This window comes from Cebidichthys violaceus, unplaced genomic scaffold (assembly GCF_023349555.1).
Source record: "Cebidichthys violaceus isolate CVI_PGR_0920_01 unplaced genomic scaffold, fCebVio1.0.p SCAF_5, whole genome shotgun sequence".
NCBI lineage: Eukaryota > Metazoa > Chordata > Actinopteri > Perciformes > Stichaeidae > Cebidichthys > Cebidichthys violaceus.
In genome coordinates, this window is record NW_027176705.1 from 17981676 (window position 1) to 17997243 (window position 15568).

Here is a 15568-nt window from a genome sequence, read left to right on the forward strand (position 1 = left end):
TTGCTGCAGTTATTTAATAAATGTAGTTACAATACTTTGTCCAAAATATTATCAAAAAATAAAATATTATATATAGTAGATATCAAGCCACCGATTACAATTAGTCCCTCTTTACCTGCTGCAACATCAATGTGACAGCCTAAACGTACATTAGCCTATCAATGATAATCCATCCATCCATTCATCCAATCATCCATCCATCCATCCATCCATCCATCCATCCATCCATCCATCCATTCAACCACTGGAGCCGACACTAATTGTGAGGCATACTAGCCTCCACACCCTGGGCAGGTTCGCCAGCTAATCCCACGGCTGACACACAGAGACAGACATCCACGCTTAAGTTACTTAATCATTTAAAGTAATTGTTTTGCTGCAGTGTGGCTTTGCTATTTGTTACTTAACGGATCGGAGTAGTCTGCTTATTCCACTGCCGAAGAATACTATCAAAGAAAAATCCACATGTGGTAAACATACTTCAAAATAGCATCGTTCTACCATGCAATATGTAGTAGGATGTGCAGCATGACCACGAGGGGGCGTCAGAAGCCCGCTGGATTATTTTACAGTGATGTGATTTTCTTAAAAGGATATATATATATATATATATATATATATATATATATATATATATATATATATATATATATATATATATATATATAAATATATAAATATAAAAATATATATATGTTCATTTTTTACCAAGAGTATATATATATATATATATAAAAATACATATATGTTCATTTTTTTATCAAGAGTATATATTTATATATATATATATATATATATATATATATATATATATATGCATTTTTTATTAAGAATATATTATATATATATATTATATTTATATATATACACATTTTTTATTAAGAATATATAATATATATATATATATATATATATATATATATATATATATATATATATATATATATATATATATATATGTATAAATATATAAGATAACTCACCCCCATTACTTGTCACACTGTAAATGCCAAATGCTAAGAACAAAACACCTCAAGACACAGAGTCAGTTGCTGCAGAACAAGCCACGACAGAAATAGTAAACTATTTTTATTGACAATTTTTAAATTCAGCTATTTACAAGTTCTCATTGTGGGCAACATTTTACACCATTACAGTTTGAAGGGGGGAAAAAAGACCAAATATCATTTGTACATATCGAGATCTGGCATCTGGACACAAGAGCCAGTCTGAGATGATGCTCACTTGTACATCACATCAGTTTGACACACAGATACGTAGCATATATGTGTGAATATTGAGTGCTGTGTTGTCTTTCCCGTCACCATCGCACCACATTTAAGGAGAAATCTTTTTGTTAAACCTGCCTCAGTGGCCCTGTCTCAGGTGTGTTTTGGCACAATCAATCAATGACTTTTAGCGGCATTTTTGCATGTTTTCATTTATTTACCACAAATCACGTACAATATACTTCACATTACTAACATGACCCCAACCGTTATGGCAAAGCGTGAAAAAAACACTTTAAAAGAGACTGCGTTATGCATTTTTCCACAAGATGGTAGTATGATAAAGGGAGTGGTCCTATGGCACGCTGTTAACAGTTATGCCCCCCCCCTTCCCAAAAGCTAGAGGCCTCAATGTAAGAAGATTAAGCACTTTCAACACATGACCCAGCACAGTAATTCATTGGGAAAGTAAACTATGTAATGGGAATCGAAAAAAAGCAATAATTATGCCAACGTTAACCTAGCAGCTCACATTAAACGGTAAATTAAAGCCTATATTTTACTGCGTATCACTGCAGGACTACCAAGAACTCCCAGAGTGAGAGCTTCCTTCAAAGCTTCTGAGGATCAGGGCCTGGGCAGGGACTCAGATCAACCGTGGTACGTCCCACAAGGGGCACTAAATGGGAGAATCAGAGGGCCAAGAGCTGGACAGGAGTGTCACTGCTCAGAAGGAGCTGTTTTCTTTCTACTGGAGCATTCAGCCACTTGAGAATGTATAAAACAAGGTCTGATTATTTGTTTGCGTCATAATTAAAAGGGATGGAAAACAGAAGCGGCAATTCTTATGTCTTGAGACAAAGAGGCTTGCAATGGGGGTCTTAGATTATGGGCTTAGTTTTCACTTTTTGGTAATTTACTTGAATAGGTCAACTTTGGTGACAAGTTTGACATGTTGGTGAAATACATCAGCAGATTGTTTCATGTCAGTGCCGTAAAGGTGTGTTAAACTTCATTCTGTTGGGTGAGGTCCTCTGACACGCTGTTGAACTCAGTGGCCTTAGTGCTCATCCCCAGATACTGCTTCAGCAACTCGCTGAAACGTTTTTGGTTGTTCCACTTGCGGGCGGACTTCCGAATGCCGATGAAGCCGCCGTACCTCTTCTGGTACGATCTCCCCGGAGACATCAGCTTCCTGTAGCCGTGCCTCCCTTTGACGAAGCCGCCGAACCTCTTGAAAACGCTCAGCCCCGCATCGGCCTGTCCTCTTGCTGCCGTGTCTTCCTGCCCCGCCTCTTCCTCATACTCATCCTCAGGAGACAGGGCGTTCTGGGCATTGTAGGCAGTGTTGGGCCGGCTGCCCCTGCCGCCCAGATCCCTCTCGTCCACCCCGAGGGCCTGGGTCATGTGATCGTACCTCTGCAGGGAAAAAGGCAGCAACAGACCCCCCTCCACCGGCTCCTCCTCCTCCTCCTCCTCCTCAGGGAACAGGGCCTCCACCTCCTCCTGAGATCTTTTCCGCATGGTACCAGTAAGGGACGAAATTGGAGATGACAGCACTTTACGACAGAAGTCCCAGGAGAAGGCCGGGGAGATGTCGGCTTCGCACTCAGTGAGACACACCTGGCAGAGACAAAGACAAGAGATCGTCTTCATTTGTCTGCATGAGGTCGTCTCATTTGTACCGTGAAACAGACAGACCTCACCGTGGACAGCGTTTAGCCTAGTTCTGGGGATGGCAGAGTAGGTCTGTAGGGCGACTAGCTGGTCGGTTCACTGCATCGGTCGCAGTACTGTCACATTGCCGTGACATTTTGTACACACATTGACATTTAGCTCATTAGCAGGGATAGACTCTTGGACTTATTTGATTTAATGTTACATCTAGATTATGTATGAAACAGTATGCAAATAAACACGCTACAGTATTATTACCTCATCTGATCTACTGGGGTTGTTGTCAATATGACAGAAGGAAATGGATTGGATTTCTAGCTCGTTTGTCATCTTTATCTTCCACTTCAATGGTTCAGGTTTGTGTGTGTGTGTGTGTGTGTGTTATTAAGTGAGGGAATGTATCCGTCCCAATAAGATTAAACATTGATACTGCATGAAATACCATTGCTTTGAGCATCATCTACTGTTTCCACGAAGCCGACTAATCATGGAGGTCTGGTCCCTGGTCACTTATTGATTTACAAATAAAATGCCTTTCAGCCAGGAAGGAGGGATGGAGATAGAGGAGAGGAGAAGATTAGAATAAGCAGAGGAAGACAGGGATTCTGAAGAGGGAGCAGTAAGTCAGTTGATGGCATGTAGCAAGTTACGTCTGTCTTTTAGGATCTTATGTCTTACAAAGCAATACATGTCCGATTCAAAAGGATCACTTGAGGTTATTTAAATATGACTGGGATCTAAGTGCCTCACAATATGAACTCTAACAGTTCAAAGCTTTATGATCCAAGCCATGTGCCCTTTAATGTCTTCTTGTGTTCTCCCTGACAAAACGTCTGAGACGCAGACATGTCGTTATCCAGAAAGAAACAACCACCGGGCAGAAGCGCTGAGGGGAGAAACACACATCTATCCCCAGGGATCAATTAGCCACAACAAATTAAAAGTCAAACGGCAAAAGGGCAATGCGTTGAGTCAGGATGGGAGGAATGTAAGGTGGGGGGTTTTCACTCATTTTATAACCAAATTAAAAGAGCCCAGTGGAGGGATTTTTTGTTGAGTGGGTTTCTGACTGTGACAGTGTAATCTAGTGTTGTCTGGATCCAGGGTTTGCTATAACTAATAGTTCAGACCGGGTTTGTTTTCCACTTATTTTCAGTTTTTAACACCAGCGGACACAATGGATTTTCCCCCCTGTGTTTTGGGGTGGCTGCTCCAGTCTTGCAATCTGCAATGTGTGTGTGTGTGTGTGTGTGTGTGTGTGTGTGTGTGTGTGTGTGTGTGTGTGTGTGTGTGTGTGTGTGTGGACTCCTCACCACGGTGTTGAAACTGAGCTGTTGGGGCAGCATGTTGCTGCAGGACACGCAGTCCGCCTGGCAGTCGCTCTGTCCAGGATCACACAGACAGAGCAGCAGCAGAGCCACCACAGTCTTCATGGTTCCCACCGTCTGCTGCGCAACACAGGACAGAGCAAACGCACATGTTCAGCACGACAACAGTTTCACACAGTCTGCTCGTACAGTTTCTATTTCCTTTGTGTCGCTGACTGCGTTGTTTCAGCTTTCGCTGAGCACTTCTATTTAGAGGTTTTCAACACTAAGGAAGTGAGACTGAGGGACAGAAAGAGAACACAGCAGACTTGGAGAATAGACGAAAAAGAGCAAAAGCAAAATAGTTTGACTTTATTCTGGTTGGAACAGCCCCGTCTGCTGTGTCTGACGTCAGAAACACAACCAGAGTTTTCATCTCATTAAACAAACTCATTAGCTCCTTTAATTGATGACTCAATTAATGCCGCTGGCAACGAACTGAGTCACTGTTTGTTGCTGACAAACATGCACACTCAAACTTACTTGCACAAAACATAAAGACACACAAACATACGCAGCACACAAACACATGAATTCTCACACATGCCTAATGTGTATGTGCCCACTATACAGCACACACACACACACACACACACTCACACTACACTGCTCTTTTAGCAGTAGGTTGTCATTATCTATTAAACTGACGTGGATGAAATTAAAAGTAATTTGTCTTCAATCAATCACAGCTTCATAATGTCGTAGAAATTTGGAATTTATTCAGAGTAATTAAAAACTGATAAAAGTGTACTTCCACTACAGTTCATTCCAATCTCTTGCTACCCATAAAACGGCAGCTCTGGAAAATTAATCAAAATTAATCAGCGTTCGAGTGTGCAAATAAGCGTGTGTCGAGTCTTCAGTCCGATAGGGAAGAGGATGGGTTCGTCAGTGAAGGACAAAAGAGCTGGGCAGTCATTTTAGGCGGGAATATTGGAGGAGAGCTAAGGGCGGGACCAGATTGGCAGATGGCAGTGGATTTAGACAAACAGCTTGGGCGTGTTCATTTGTCCAAAATGCATCTCGTTCTCCAACCTCCTGTCTCTGACTTCGTTGATGACTTGGCTTCCAAAAATCAGCAGCCATCATTAAGGATAAAGCGTGGAGGAGACTTCTCCGTTATCTACTGAGGTGTGGACCGAGGATGCTTACACACACAGCAGCTGATACTTCTGTATCTTTTGCTAGGCAGCAGCAGGGTGAACAACCAGTGGCTGGTCTTTTCTTACACTTTGGGCTCTTCGCAGGCACCTCTTGTTACCAATTTCACTGATGCTTGGTAGGCGGTTAAAGGAGACATATTATGCTTGTTTGCAGGTTGGTTCTTGTATTTTGGTTTTCTACTAGAGCATTACTAAACGCTTTAATCATCAGAAAACATTCTCACACTGTCCGTCTAAATGCGCCTGTATTCACCCTCTGTCTGAAACTCCCCGTTTTAGCCGTTTCATCTGTGAGATGATCTCTATAGTAAAGAAATCCCGACGGCTGGTTTAGAGGCACGGTTTCTGAATACGGGTTTATCACTCCATGGATTGAGCCTTTCGATACTTTTACAGTGTTTACAATAAAAAAAGATATGAAAATCGCACTTTTTTTTTAAATATGGGACCTTGAAGGGATCACCAAAGTTATTAGGATTCTTTATGTGGGAACCATAACTTTGGGCACACAATGTCCTGGTAATCCATCCAATAATAGCTGAGATGATTCAGTCCGGACCAAAGTGGTGGACAAAAAGCAATATGATTTAAAGCTAACGCTAAGTGGAACATATATGAATATATATATATATATATATATATATATACATGAACCCTTAGAGGGAGTAAGGGTCCATGCAAAGGCTGGACAATTGTCTTCCCCTGTGTGGAAGGTTTTTTCCATAATAATCTTAACTTTGTGAAACATGAATAAACATGAATCACAGAATATGATTTGACAGCTGTCGTTGGAGGTTTATGGAGAAGTCTAAATCCAACTTGAGGGAAACTGCAGTGAACAGTTAACCATTGTGGAACAAGTTGAGTACTGGCAGTTCCCGACCCAATTTCATTCCCACTGAAAACAAATAATTCCAGATTTCATAACAACTACACACCAACACAGAATGCATACAGCCTGGCTGCACTCACTCAGAATATTACAGATGCACACGCAGACAGGTACGCACTCTCGAATGTTGTCTTTATCTGTTTTTCTGTCCTCTTGTATGTAAAGTACTCTGTGCTATTTGATGACTGTACAATCACACTGTTTTTCTGACTTTTAAATGTCTGATGAATCAGGTAGCTACTGTACGTGCTGCTCTCACAATGTGTACATTTGATTGAGGACACGCCTCCCATTGAGCACACCTGTGTCCTATCCCCTGTCCCTCAGAAGAATGGTCAATCATTACATTATTTTTTTGCATCATGACTACGATTATGCAACTTTATTCCTCTACACTTGTGGTGAGCACCTCTGCAGCGTTCTTCCTCTCTCTCCTCTGCTACTGACGTCTGCCAGGTCCTCTCTCTGGAGCCCTAAAAACCCAATTACTCTGCTTTTAATTAACTGATTAACCGCTAAATAAAACAGTTAATTAAGTCATTACTGTCTGGTGCTGCTCTGAGGCGCCGCTGATGGAGGTTTGCAGTCGGTAGATGATATAATATATATTCGGATGAACGGAACCCTCGTCCATAGAATATCTCTCAGTAGAATCTCCCATCCAGGCTCAACCTGTCACTTGCTGACGTTGTGCCATTTGAGCTGTTTTACTACCTGAAAAAAAATGGCGCGCAAGTTGCAATTCAAGGCTACCAAAGGAGCAGCTCTGGTATTTTGTAGAACTTTGCTAGTATTTAGACAAATATAAATTAAATGACACACAACAGCACACGTATGTCATCTTGGAAAGTTTCCATATGTGTCGCTGTATGTGAGTTCAATGAGCTTTGCCTGGTTAAATGGAAAAAGTGCTCACAGTGAGACCTCCTCACGTTGTTGATTAAAAAGTGTCCTCAACCATGAATAAGTACTGTTAAAATTACAGAAACATTCAAATGTTCAAGTCTGATTCACGGTCTTGTCGTCTGACAGCTCACAACCGCCTGTCTTATCAACCATATCCACCATTATTTTTTCTCCATTATTGACGTTTTCTCATCAAGAACAGGAAGTACAAAATAAATTACTCTCAGCCTGAAGAGCGACTTAAAGCCGGATTATAAACGCGTGGTTGAGCGAAGGAGCAGTGTGAACCTGTCTTGCAGCTCTTCTTTATTATCAAAAGCCGGACTGCAATTGTACTTAACTTAAATGTGATAACCGCAATATTCACATCAGTACACCGTGTACTTTGGCTGTCTCTTTTCTGAGCATTTCTAGGTGCTTTCTATATAATGATGGTCCGGTCATGTGGACACACTGTAGTTGTAAACAGCAAAAAAAACAGACATTGCCTTTTTATTAATGCACTTTTGCCTAATTTGTATTCTGTGCTATGGCGTTTGCATGAGACTATAAGGTGTGGTCTTGTTAAGACTCAAGTTGAATCTAATTTAAAAGTTCAATGTAGTTCAAACTCAGTCTATATTAATATGCAAATTAAGTTTTCCTTTATTGACCTTTCATGCATAAAAATCTGAAAAAAGGGCGATGAAATAGTAACTTATATAATTAATGATTTAAAGATATGTTTAAGTACATACACAAATAAAGTGCAGAGACCCACTGCTGTAACGTGTGATTGAATGAATACAAACCACAATTGGCTAACCCTCCGTCTAGACACCAATGGCCTGTAAGGCATTGTAAAACCCACTTCATTCAAACTCGAAAAAACAAGCAGCGATGTATGCAGGCAATCGGCTAGAAGTCGTTGCATAATACGCTTCATAGAATCTTGCAGAAACAAAATTAAACTCACAAAGCTGTCTGCCCACTTAGGAAATTCGTTTGCAGCCAGGTTACTGCAAAACACACAAAACCCTGATGGACATCAACAACAAACAACAGGACATTCACCAGGAGGTGTTGAAATACAAGCACAGTACAGTGTGTGTGCACTGGGAGATCCGTTAGCTGTTAGCGGTTAGCCAAACACGTGGTTCAAAACAATGAAAATGAGCCGCAGAGCAGCGGCCGAGAGGAACTCAGCAGTGTGTGAACTGGTAGTTCAGCTGTTAGCTGTTAGCTGTTAGCCAAACACACCGACCGAAAAACTCTGTGGCCGCAGAGCTGCTGGGGGGAGATAAACTCTAGTGAGTGAGGAGTCAGCAGGCAGTCAATGGCAGTATACGACAGGCAATAAAAGGTGTTTTGAGGAAGTGTGAGTCTCCACAACCACGAGAGGTCTTTGTACATGCAGCCATAACTGGCCACCCAAAATATTATGCAGTTGGCTGTAGCAGAATGTGAGATTAGCAGTGGACAGAACTCACGGACGCACACACAATTACACACGCAACCGATCGCATGATCCTCCTGGCGGAGATAACAATTAAAGCGTATTCGTGAAGTTGGCTTTGTTGGTTGATGAGTCAGTTTGACAGGTAAATTAAATGTTACTTAGTCTTCTGCCTGGAGCCAGATGGCCGACTACTTTAATTGTCAGAAAAGTCACTTTGATTGACAGCTTGTCTCAGGCCCACTCAAGATACATTGTGCTCTTTGTTTTAATATTAATAGCTATCTGGCAAAATGGCAGGGTGGTCATTGATGTGACACATTTCAGGACGGTAGATCTATATTACCAATCAAGTTCATTAAACACATCTAATCTATATATTAATCGTTTCCGTCACGGCCTACATACACTCTCTACCTACTGCTTTATCTGTCTCTATAAGTCTCGTTCTCACCCACTCATGCGCTTAAATTTCTTTCCCCCTCACTCCGCATGCACGTCTTTCCCTACGCTTAAAAAAGCGACAAAAACTACTAATGCCAGTGGCATAAAAGTTCACTATTTGTTACAACAATGGAATGTTGCCCAGAAATTACTAAATTCTAGCATGAAAAATAAGAGGCAGTTTCACACTAATTGTTTAACCTGTTTCTGGATACAAACATCTCCCTTATTTTTGAATCAAGATTATCAGTATATTGATCAGATTTATTGTAAGAAAGCCTAAAAACTTGCCAAGGCAGTAACAGTACAACTTAACTTTCCTGCTGAACATTATTTCTTGTCATGTCAGCTCACATGTGTCTGCAGAGTGGCCGTTTAGACATATCTCCAGCCAGAAGAACCCTTTAGAAGAAACCTTTTACAAGATATTCCCTGTCAGTCAAACCGTGACGTAGATTACATGCCAAAGCCATTACGGGCAGACACGCTAAGCTAAATCAATTTCCCTTCTTAATGCACCTAATCACTTAAGGTCGATTAATGGTTGGGAGGTGTGCTCACACACACTCAAACAATCCCATTCGAACACATTTCATATTGATTTTTCTTGTTTATGTTCTGAGATGAGGTGATGCCCTGTAATTGTAATTTTGCTTTTCCATCCCACCTGCGCAAATTTGACATTTATTTGTTTGTCCTCTGCATTCACCTTATTTGGCAGAATGGGAAAAACTTTCAGTTATTCTGACTTTTGTTATTTCAAGATGGATACCCCCACTTCTAGCCTCGTAGTCAAATCATTTAAATAAAGCTCAAATCAGCTACGTTTGTGGTTTTTGCAACGTTAAACCAGATACAAGCTGTATAGCTCCTTTTTAATTACCTGAATCAATCGTGTAACGCCACAATGTGTTTTATTTAGACGTAACTGTCAGTGATGGTAGCTTTACAGCCATTTTGAGGTTGGTTGGCGGTTAGTTGACACTTCCTGTAGTTCTTTTCACCAAGCAGGAGACATTGTACCCGTCTGAAATTCCTGATATCTCTGATTCGGAATTAGAACTGGGATAATCTTGGCAACTTGGTTGCTCATATTAGCTTATTAGCTTCATGGCAGTGTCTCTTTCCCTGAGCCCACTTGCTGACTCGTCGCCATATGATGTCTCGCATATCTTGGTTACAAACATTCGCTCTCCTGGGTTTAAAATGTCCCACTAAAAGAGAAATCATTCTTGCAGTGTCTTTTGATGGCCATCTTTGGGGAAAGTGCTTTGTTGGGCTGTAGGGGATTGATTTATTACAGTGTAGCGGTGGGACAATTGCGAGCGAACATATCCAGATTTGTTAAAGGTGCAGTGTGTAGGATTTTGCAGCATCTAGCGGTGAGGTTGCAGACTGCAACCAGTTGTGTGCGTGGAGGAAAACTACAGTTGCCGACTCAAAAATGTGAAAAGGAGAAGGGCCCTGTCTAGAGCCAGTGTTTGGTTTGTTCGTTCTGGGCTTCCGTAGAAACATGGCGGACTCTGTGAAGAGGACCTGCTTCCTATGTAGGTAGAAGCAGCTGATTCTAAGCTAACGAAACAAAAGAAAACATACTTCTTAATATTACATTTCATTTCTGCCAATAGATCCCACTGAATGCTGCACACTGTTTCTTTAATATATCCTTGCGTCGGATGTGAAGAGGAAGTGTGTGCATTTGAGCTACCTGACACTTACCTCTACTTTCAGTGTGGCCTTGAAATACATGCTTTAACTCCTAGAATACAAAGATTTTAAAAATGAAAATAAAATCCCTGAAGAAAGGTTTGCGCTCTAATATTTGTCCTCAACAGCAGCAACAGAAAATGTATAGCTCTGCCGCCACAATTATAAGGAGTGCAACTGCGTTTGACACGAGTCAGTTTTCCGTTGATATGAAAACAGGCGGGGAGAAAGAGGAGCACGCTGAGGGCAGCGAGGAAGAAGTCTCACCAGCACAAAAGGATGGACGGGGACCCTGCTGTGTTCGGAACATTGTATCCTTGGATTAACTCCACACTCCCCGTTCACACAGCCAGTCCAGTGCAGCCACCAGAGCTGTACACACCCGTACATCGACCTGTGATCCTGCCCCCTTTATACCGCCTCCATTTTCCCCGTCTAGCCTTCCGGTGAGAATGGCGTCTTGAGGTTTATTTAAGTGTGCCGTGTTGTGGGAGAAACCAGATTATTCACCGAGGAGGTGAGACACGTGGCTGTTGAAATGGGGCTGCAATTCAGTCAAAGTGTTCTTAGTGATTTGTGCAATCAGTGTGTTTTTTGGGTAAGCTTCAGGTTAATTCACACTGCCTACTCCATGGATTTGTCTTTATTCTTGCTTTCAAGTGGACTTTCTTTTTTCTCTCTGCTCATGCAGTGTGTCTCACTTTCTGACTACCAGGTCTTTATCTATTCATTCAGTTTATTAACTCTGGCATCTATTCCAGCCAGCCAATGCAGAAATGCCAGAACATAATACAAAGCTAATCAGAAAATAAATACATTTAACAGCTTTGATTCTCCGCCCTAAGGTACGAGAGCGCAGCCTGTAGTTTCAGGAGAGCCACAGTATCTGTAGATCTGCATCAGCCTCGTTCTGATACGCAGCAAGCTTGTCTTACTCAGATAATTAGAACCAGTTACTTTCAGATCCGTTATCATCAGTGGTTGTTGAAACAGCATCTTCATTTTAATAGCCCTCCTTAAAGAAACCAAATTTGAACAGCGCCTTTTTATGGAGTTTCCGTCAAGGTCAAATGAAAACTTGAGCCCCGGGCTAAAAAACGTCAAAAAAAAAAAAAAAGGTGACACACGATCTTAAAGTTGATTAACTTCATAATCGCTTCTTGACTGCTTAAAGAAGAAACACTTAATGATAATGAGTTTTACACATAAATGCCGGAAGGCAAGAGGGAAATAATATTAGTACCATTACAGAAATAGAAATGCTGCCATTACCACTAATAATAATAATTCTAATGATGATGAAGTTGAAATAATGAGTTTTTGTCATAAAATCATTCCATAATCTTAATACCAATTCATTACAAAGAGGCAATTTATACTGTTATCTAAAGGATTTCTAATATAAGATTAAAGATATTTTTCTGAGATGGATTTGGACTCATATAGGGTGACGGGCGTCTGCAGTGGCACTATGGGCCTGATGTGAACCAGATGTTTTAAAAGGGATCAATACAAATCCATTTACATGACTGTCTTTAACCTTTAACCGCCCTCCATGCACTGAGCGTCCTGAGAATTTCCATAGTCATCGTCAGTGGAATTCTAGATTTACCAGTAGGTTCCTTTTCACATTGCAACATCAACATTTTAAATAAAAGAGGAACCAGATCTATAGGTACCCATTGCTCTCTAATATTTCAGTTTCTTTTGGGCATAAATTAAACCTGAAGTTATATTTCATACTATATGCTATATGTATTGCCTTTAAAAAAACAAAGTATATCAAACTATTAACTCAGGTCAGGCCTTTGAAGACCTAAAAATAACCTTGTAATGAAGTGATCCAGGGAAGATCTGACCCTGACTAATCAACATGCACTCATCCAGATTACCCACCATCACTCCGTGTCTCAAGCCACAGCATAAAAACACGCTTTCTGAAATGACTCCCCTTTCATTCATGAAAGCCAGCCGAGTGCGGCAGTAAATCAGGCCTTAACGATTAATGACTAATGGCGACGTACTATTTGTGACCTTCCCCTGTTGACGAGACCAACTGCATGTGCAGTCCTCAGAGGGAGCGCCTGCACCTCGTGCTCCCTGCTGTGTGTGCATCCCTGCTGCCTTGTGCTTTTAACCCGCTCAAACACGTAGTATTTAGCCTCCGGGAGGGTCGTTGTTGTCCGTCAACAGTAGAAAGAGCCTCAATACTTTGATCGGCATCATTACAAACGCTCAGCCTCAGGGAACCCGAGGGTCAGGGGGGTCACAGCAGCGCAACAATGGGACTCTACAGCAGGCGATGATGATGATAGACAACGTGATGGAGACAAAGACTGATTCTACTGGGTGAAAAGAAAACAGGTCAATCGTCTTCCCTTGAGTCCAATTGTCTCAGTTGTCTTTAGATTTAATTAAGAAGGATTTTAGTCACTTATTGGGCTCTTTAAATCTGCTATATTAACATATACAACATAAAAAAATCCATCTTCACTTTCTCCTATAAAATCCTGCCTGTCAATCTGCTCACCAATTTAACAAAACGCTTTTACGACAAATATGCGAAGCGCAAAAGGTTCTGTGTGAAAGGTCAGAGGTCAAGCCAATTCTCTCCCCTCTCCGTCTCCCTCCTTCTCCACAGGGTCCCCTTACCTGTGTTGGGTGAGGTTGTGGGTGCCTGGAGGGGTCCCTCGGGTGCAGGTTGAGGCTCGTCAGCGTATACGTTTCCTTCCCTCGGTCTCAGCGTGGTTTTTCTGGCTACGTGGAGGCTGGAGGCAGCTGCTCTTATAGGGACCCACCCCTCCCCTTCAACCTCCTCCTCTGATTCTCGCTCTCTTTCAAAAACTCCCTCTTTCATCGCGGAGAGAAAGGGAGGGAGGGATGATGTACAAAGGGGGGAAGGAGGGAGGAGAAAGAAGAGGGAGCGAGAGGAGGAGAGACACATAGGAGTTGGGATGGGAAGAAAAGTAAGTGGCGAGAGGAAGGAGGAGAAAAAGAGGGAGGCAACAGAGATTATGGCAGGAGAAAAAAAAAAAGTAGAAGGGGACAAAAGGATTGAAAGAGAGGGAGATGGAAGAGGGAGAGAAACGGAAGGCAAGGTGTAAAAATGAAAATGGGAGAAGAAAGGAGAAGGGAAGATGACGGAGAAAAGGAAGACATGAAGGAAGGCATCCAGCTGTCTGTCAAATGTAATGGGGGGGGGTGATGCTTTGCTGCAAGATATTTACATTTTTTACTTTTTCTGGTTGAGTTGAGACATCAAAGACACTTGAGAAATTAAGAAGAAAATATTGTTCATTTCCAGAGTTTAAATGCTGGACACAAGATGTCTCCTACTTCACTGAAAAGTCCAATCTAAGTGTCAGACTCTGCTCACACGTCATTCTGAGCAGCAGCGCCGCTCAAACATCCAACGAAAGTATCAATAAGCAATGAGTGAAAATGGCACAAATTTTTCAGTAGATTCTAATGCATTTTACTGCATTCATATTTTCATTTTGTCAAATTCTCCACAGGAATCATCACAGTTCACCTATATCTATATCTGATCTGAACATTGTGACTTTTTTTTAAAGGTATTCTCTCATTGTACCGGCCATTACATACATTTAACATATTCATAGGGTGTGAGATTCTGAACAGTCACAGTCAAGGTTTACACTCTGAAGTCCGAAACTTAAAGGGGCTCAAAGTCGACATCCAGGGCATGAACATAGCAGCAAACACCTATTATGCTATGTGAGGATATAGTGGAGTGATGTCAACCTGAGCAGAGAATGAAGTCGCTCTGCCACTGTGTGTGTGTTGTAATCCAAGCGTTTCTGTGCTTTGTGCTTACTTAGCCTCGCAGTGCATGTGCCTTTAAGTGCACATTAGTGCATGTGAGCGCGCCCCACTGGTTGGCTCACGGCCGCCTGCGCCGCACTGCGCTCCTACAGCGGCCGCCGCTGATAACGCCGTGCTGGCTGACAGGGTCATCGTCCACTCAACCTCCAGCTCCCCCTCGGGTTAACACTGTTAGCTCCGTCAGCACTGTTGCCACCGTTTGCACTGTTAGCACCGTCGACATGTTGAGAGAGGTGTGGATCCCTCAATCATAGGTATACTCTGAGTTTCGTATTGAGCAGAGGTCACTAAGTCCTAATTTCCCTTCAGCTGTGCCTTTAAGCTGATTATTCCTTGTACCTTCATACTACTAAGAAAATGTCGTATTTATTTGCAGCGTTCTTCTGAGGAGAGGTTGGTAGGACGTCTGCCTGTCACTCCTCCGCCATGTTGTGGGAGTGACAGTCAGATGTCCTCCAACCTCTCTTCAGGCAGTGGCAGGACTGTATTACTGTCAATTCTGCTCACAAACAAAAAACAGCGCTGGAAACAAAAGAACCACGAGGAGCGTGAGTTGCAGAGTTTCTTATTATGCATCTGTCTGGCCCTCATTATCGGGAGGATGCACTCCGTTTCTCTCCGATTAGGGTTACTTTATTCTGGCCATGCATTACAATGCAGGATCCAACTCTATATATAAAATAGGTTTTGTCAAGCGGCCATTCCTCATGAGGATTCATGTCAACCCGGTGGGTTAGTTTACTATTTCTGGAGCATTTCCTGTGTCAGGTTGTGTGCGTCATGTTTGGTTTCCTTAAGTCAACAGAGGTTTTGCGTGATGAGAAAACTGCAGGAGGCTCAGCCTCTTCAGTCTACACACACATACACACAACAAACAAGCTCTGCTTCTCTGACAGACAGGC

General features: G+C 42.1%; 1 protein-coding gene across 2 annotated transcripts; it reads right to left on the reverse strand.

Annotated features, from left to right (window-relative positions):
* Positions 1-1045: 1045 nt before the first annotated feature.
* On the reverse strand, positions 1046-13603 carry pnoca (prepronociceptin a). Of its 2 annotated transcripts, none has more exons than XM_068731169.1 (3): positions 13473-13603; positions 4220-4351; positions 1046-2852 (listed from the first exon to the last, which is right to left on the reverse strand). In XM_068731169.1, the coding sequence occupies exons 2-3, from the start codon at positions 4337-4339 to the stop codon at positions 2235-2237; spliced, it is 738 nt and encodes a 245-aa protein (XP_068587270.1). In that variant the 5' UTR covers positions 4340-4351; positions 13473-13603; the 3' UTR covers positions 1046-2234. The 2 variants fall into 2 exon arrangements, with proteins under 2 accessions (XP_068587270.1, XP_068587268.1); XM_068731167.1 differs by having other exon boundaries at positions 4220-4354; positions 13473-13602.
* Positions 13604-15568: the final 1965 nt, after the last annotated feature.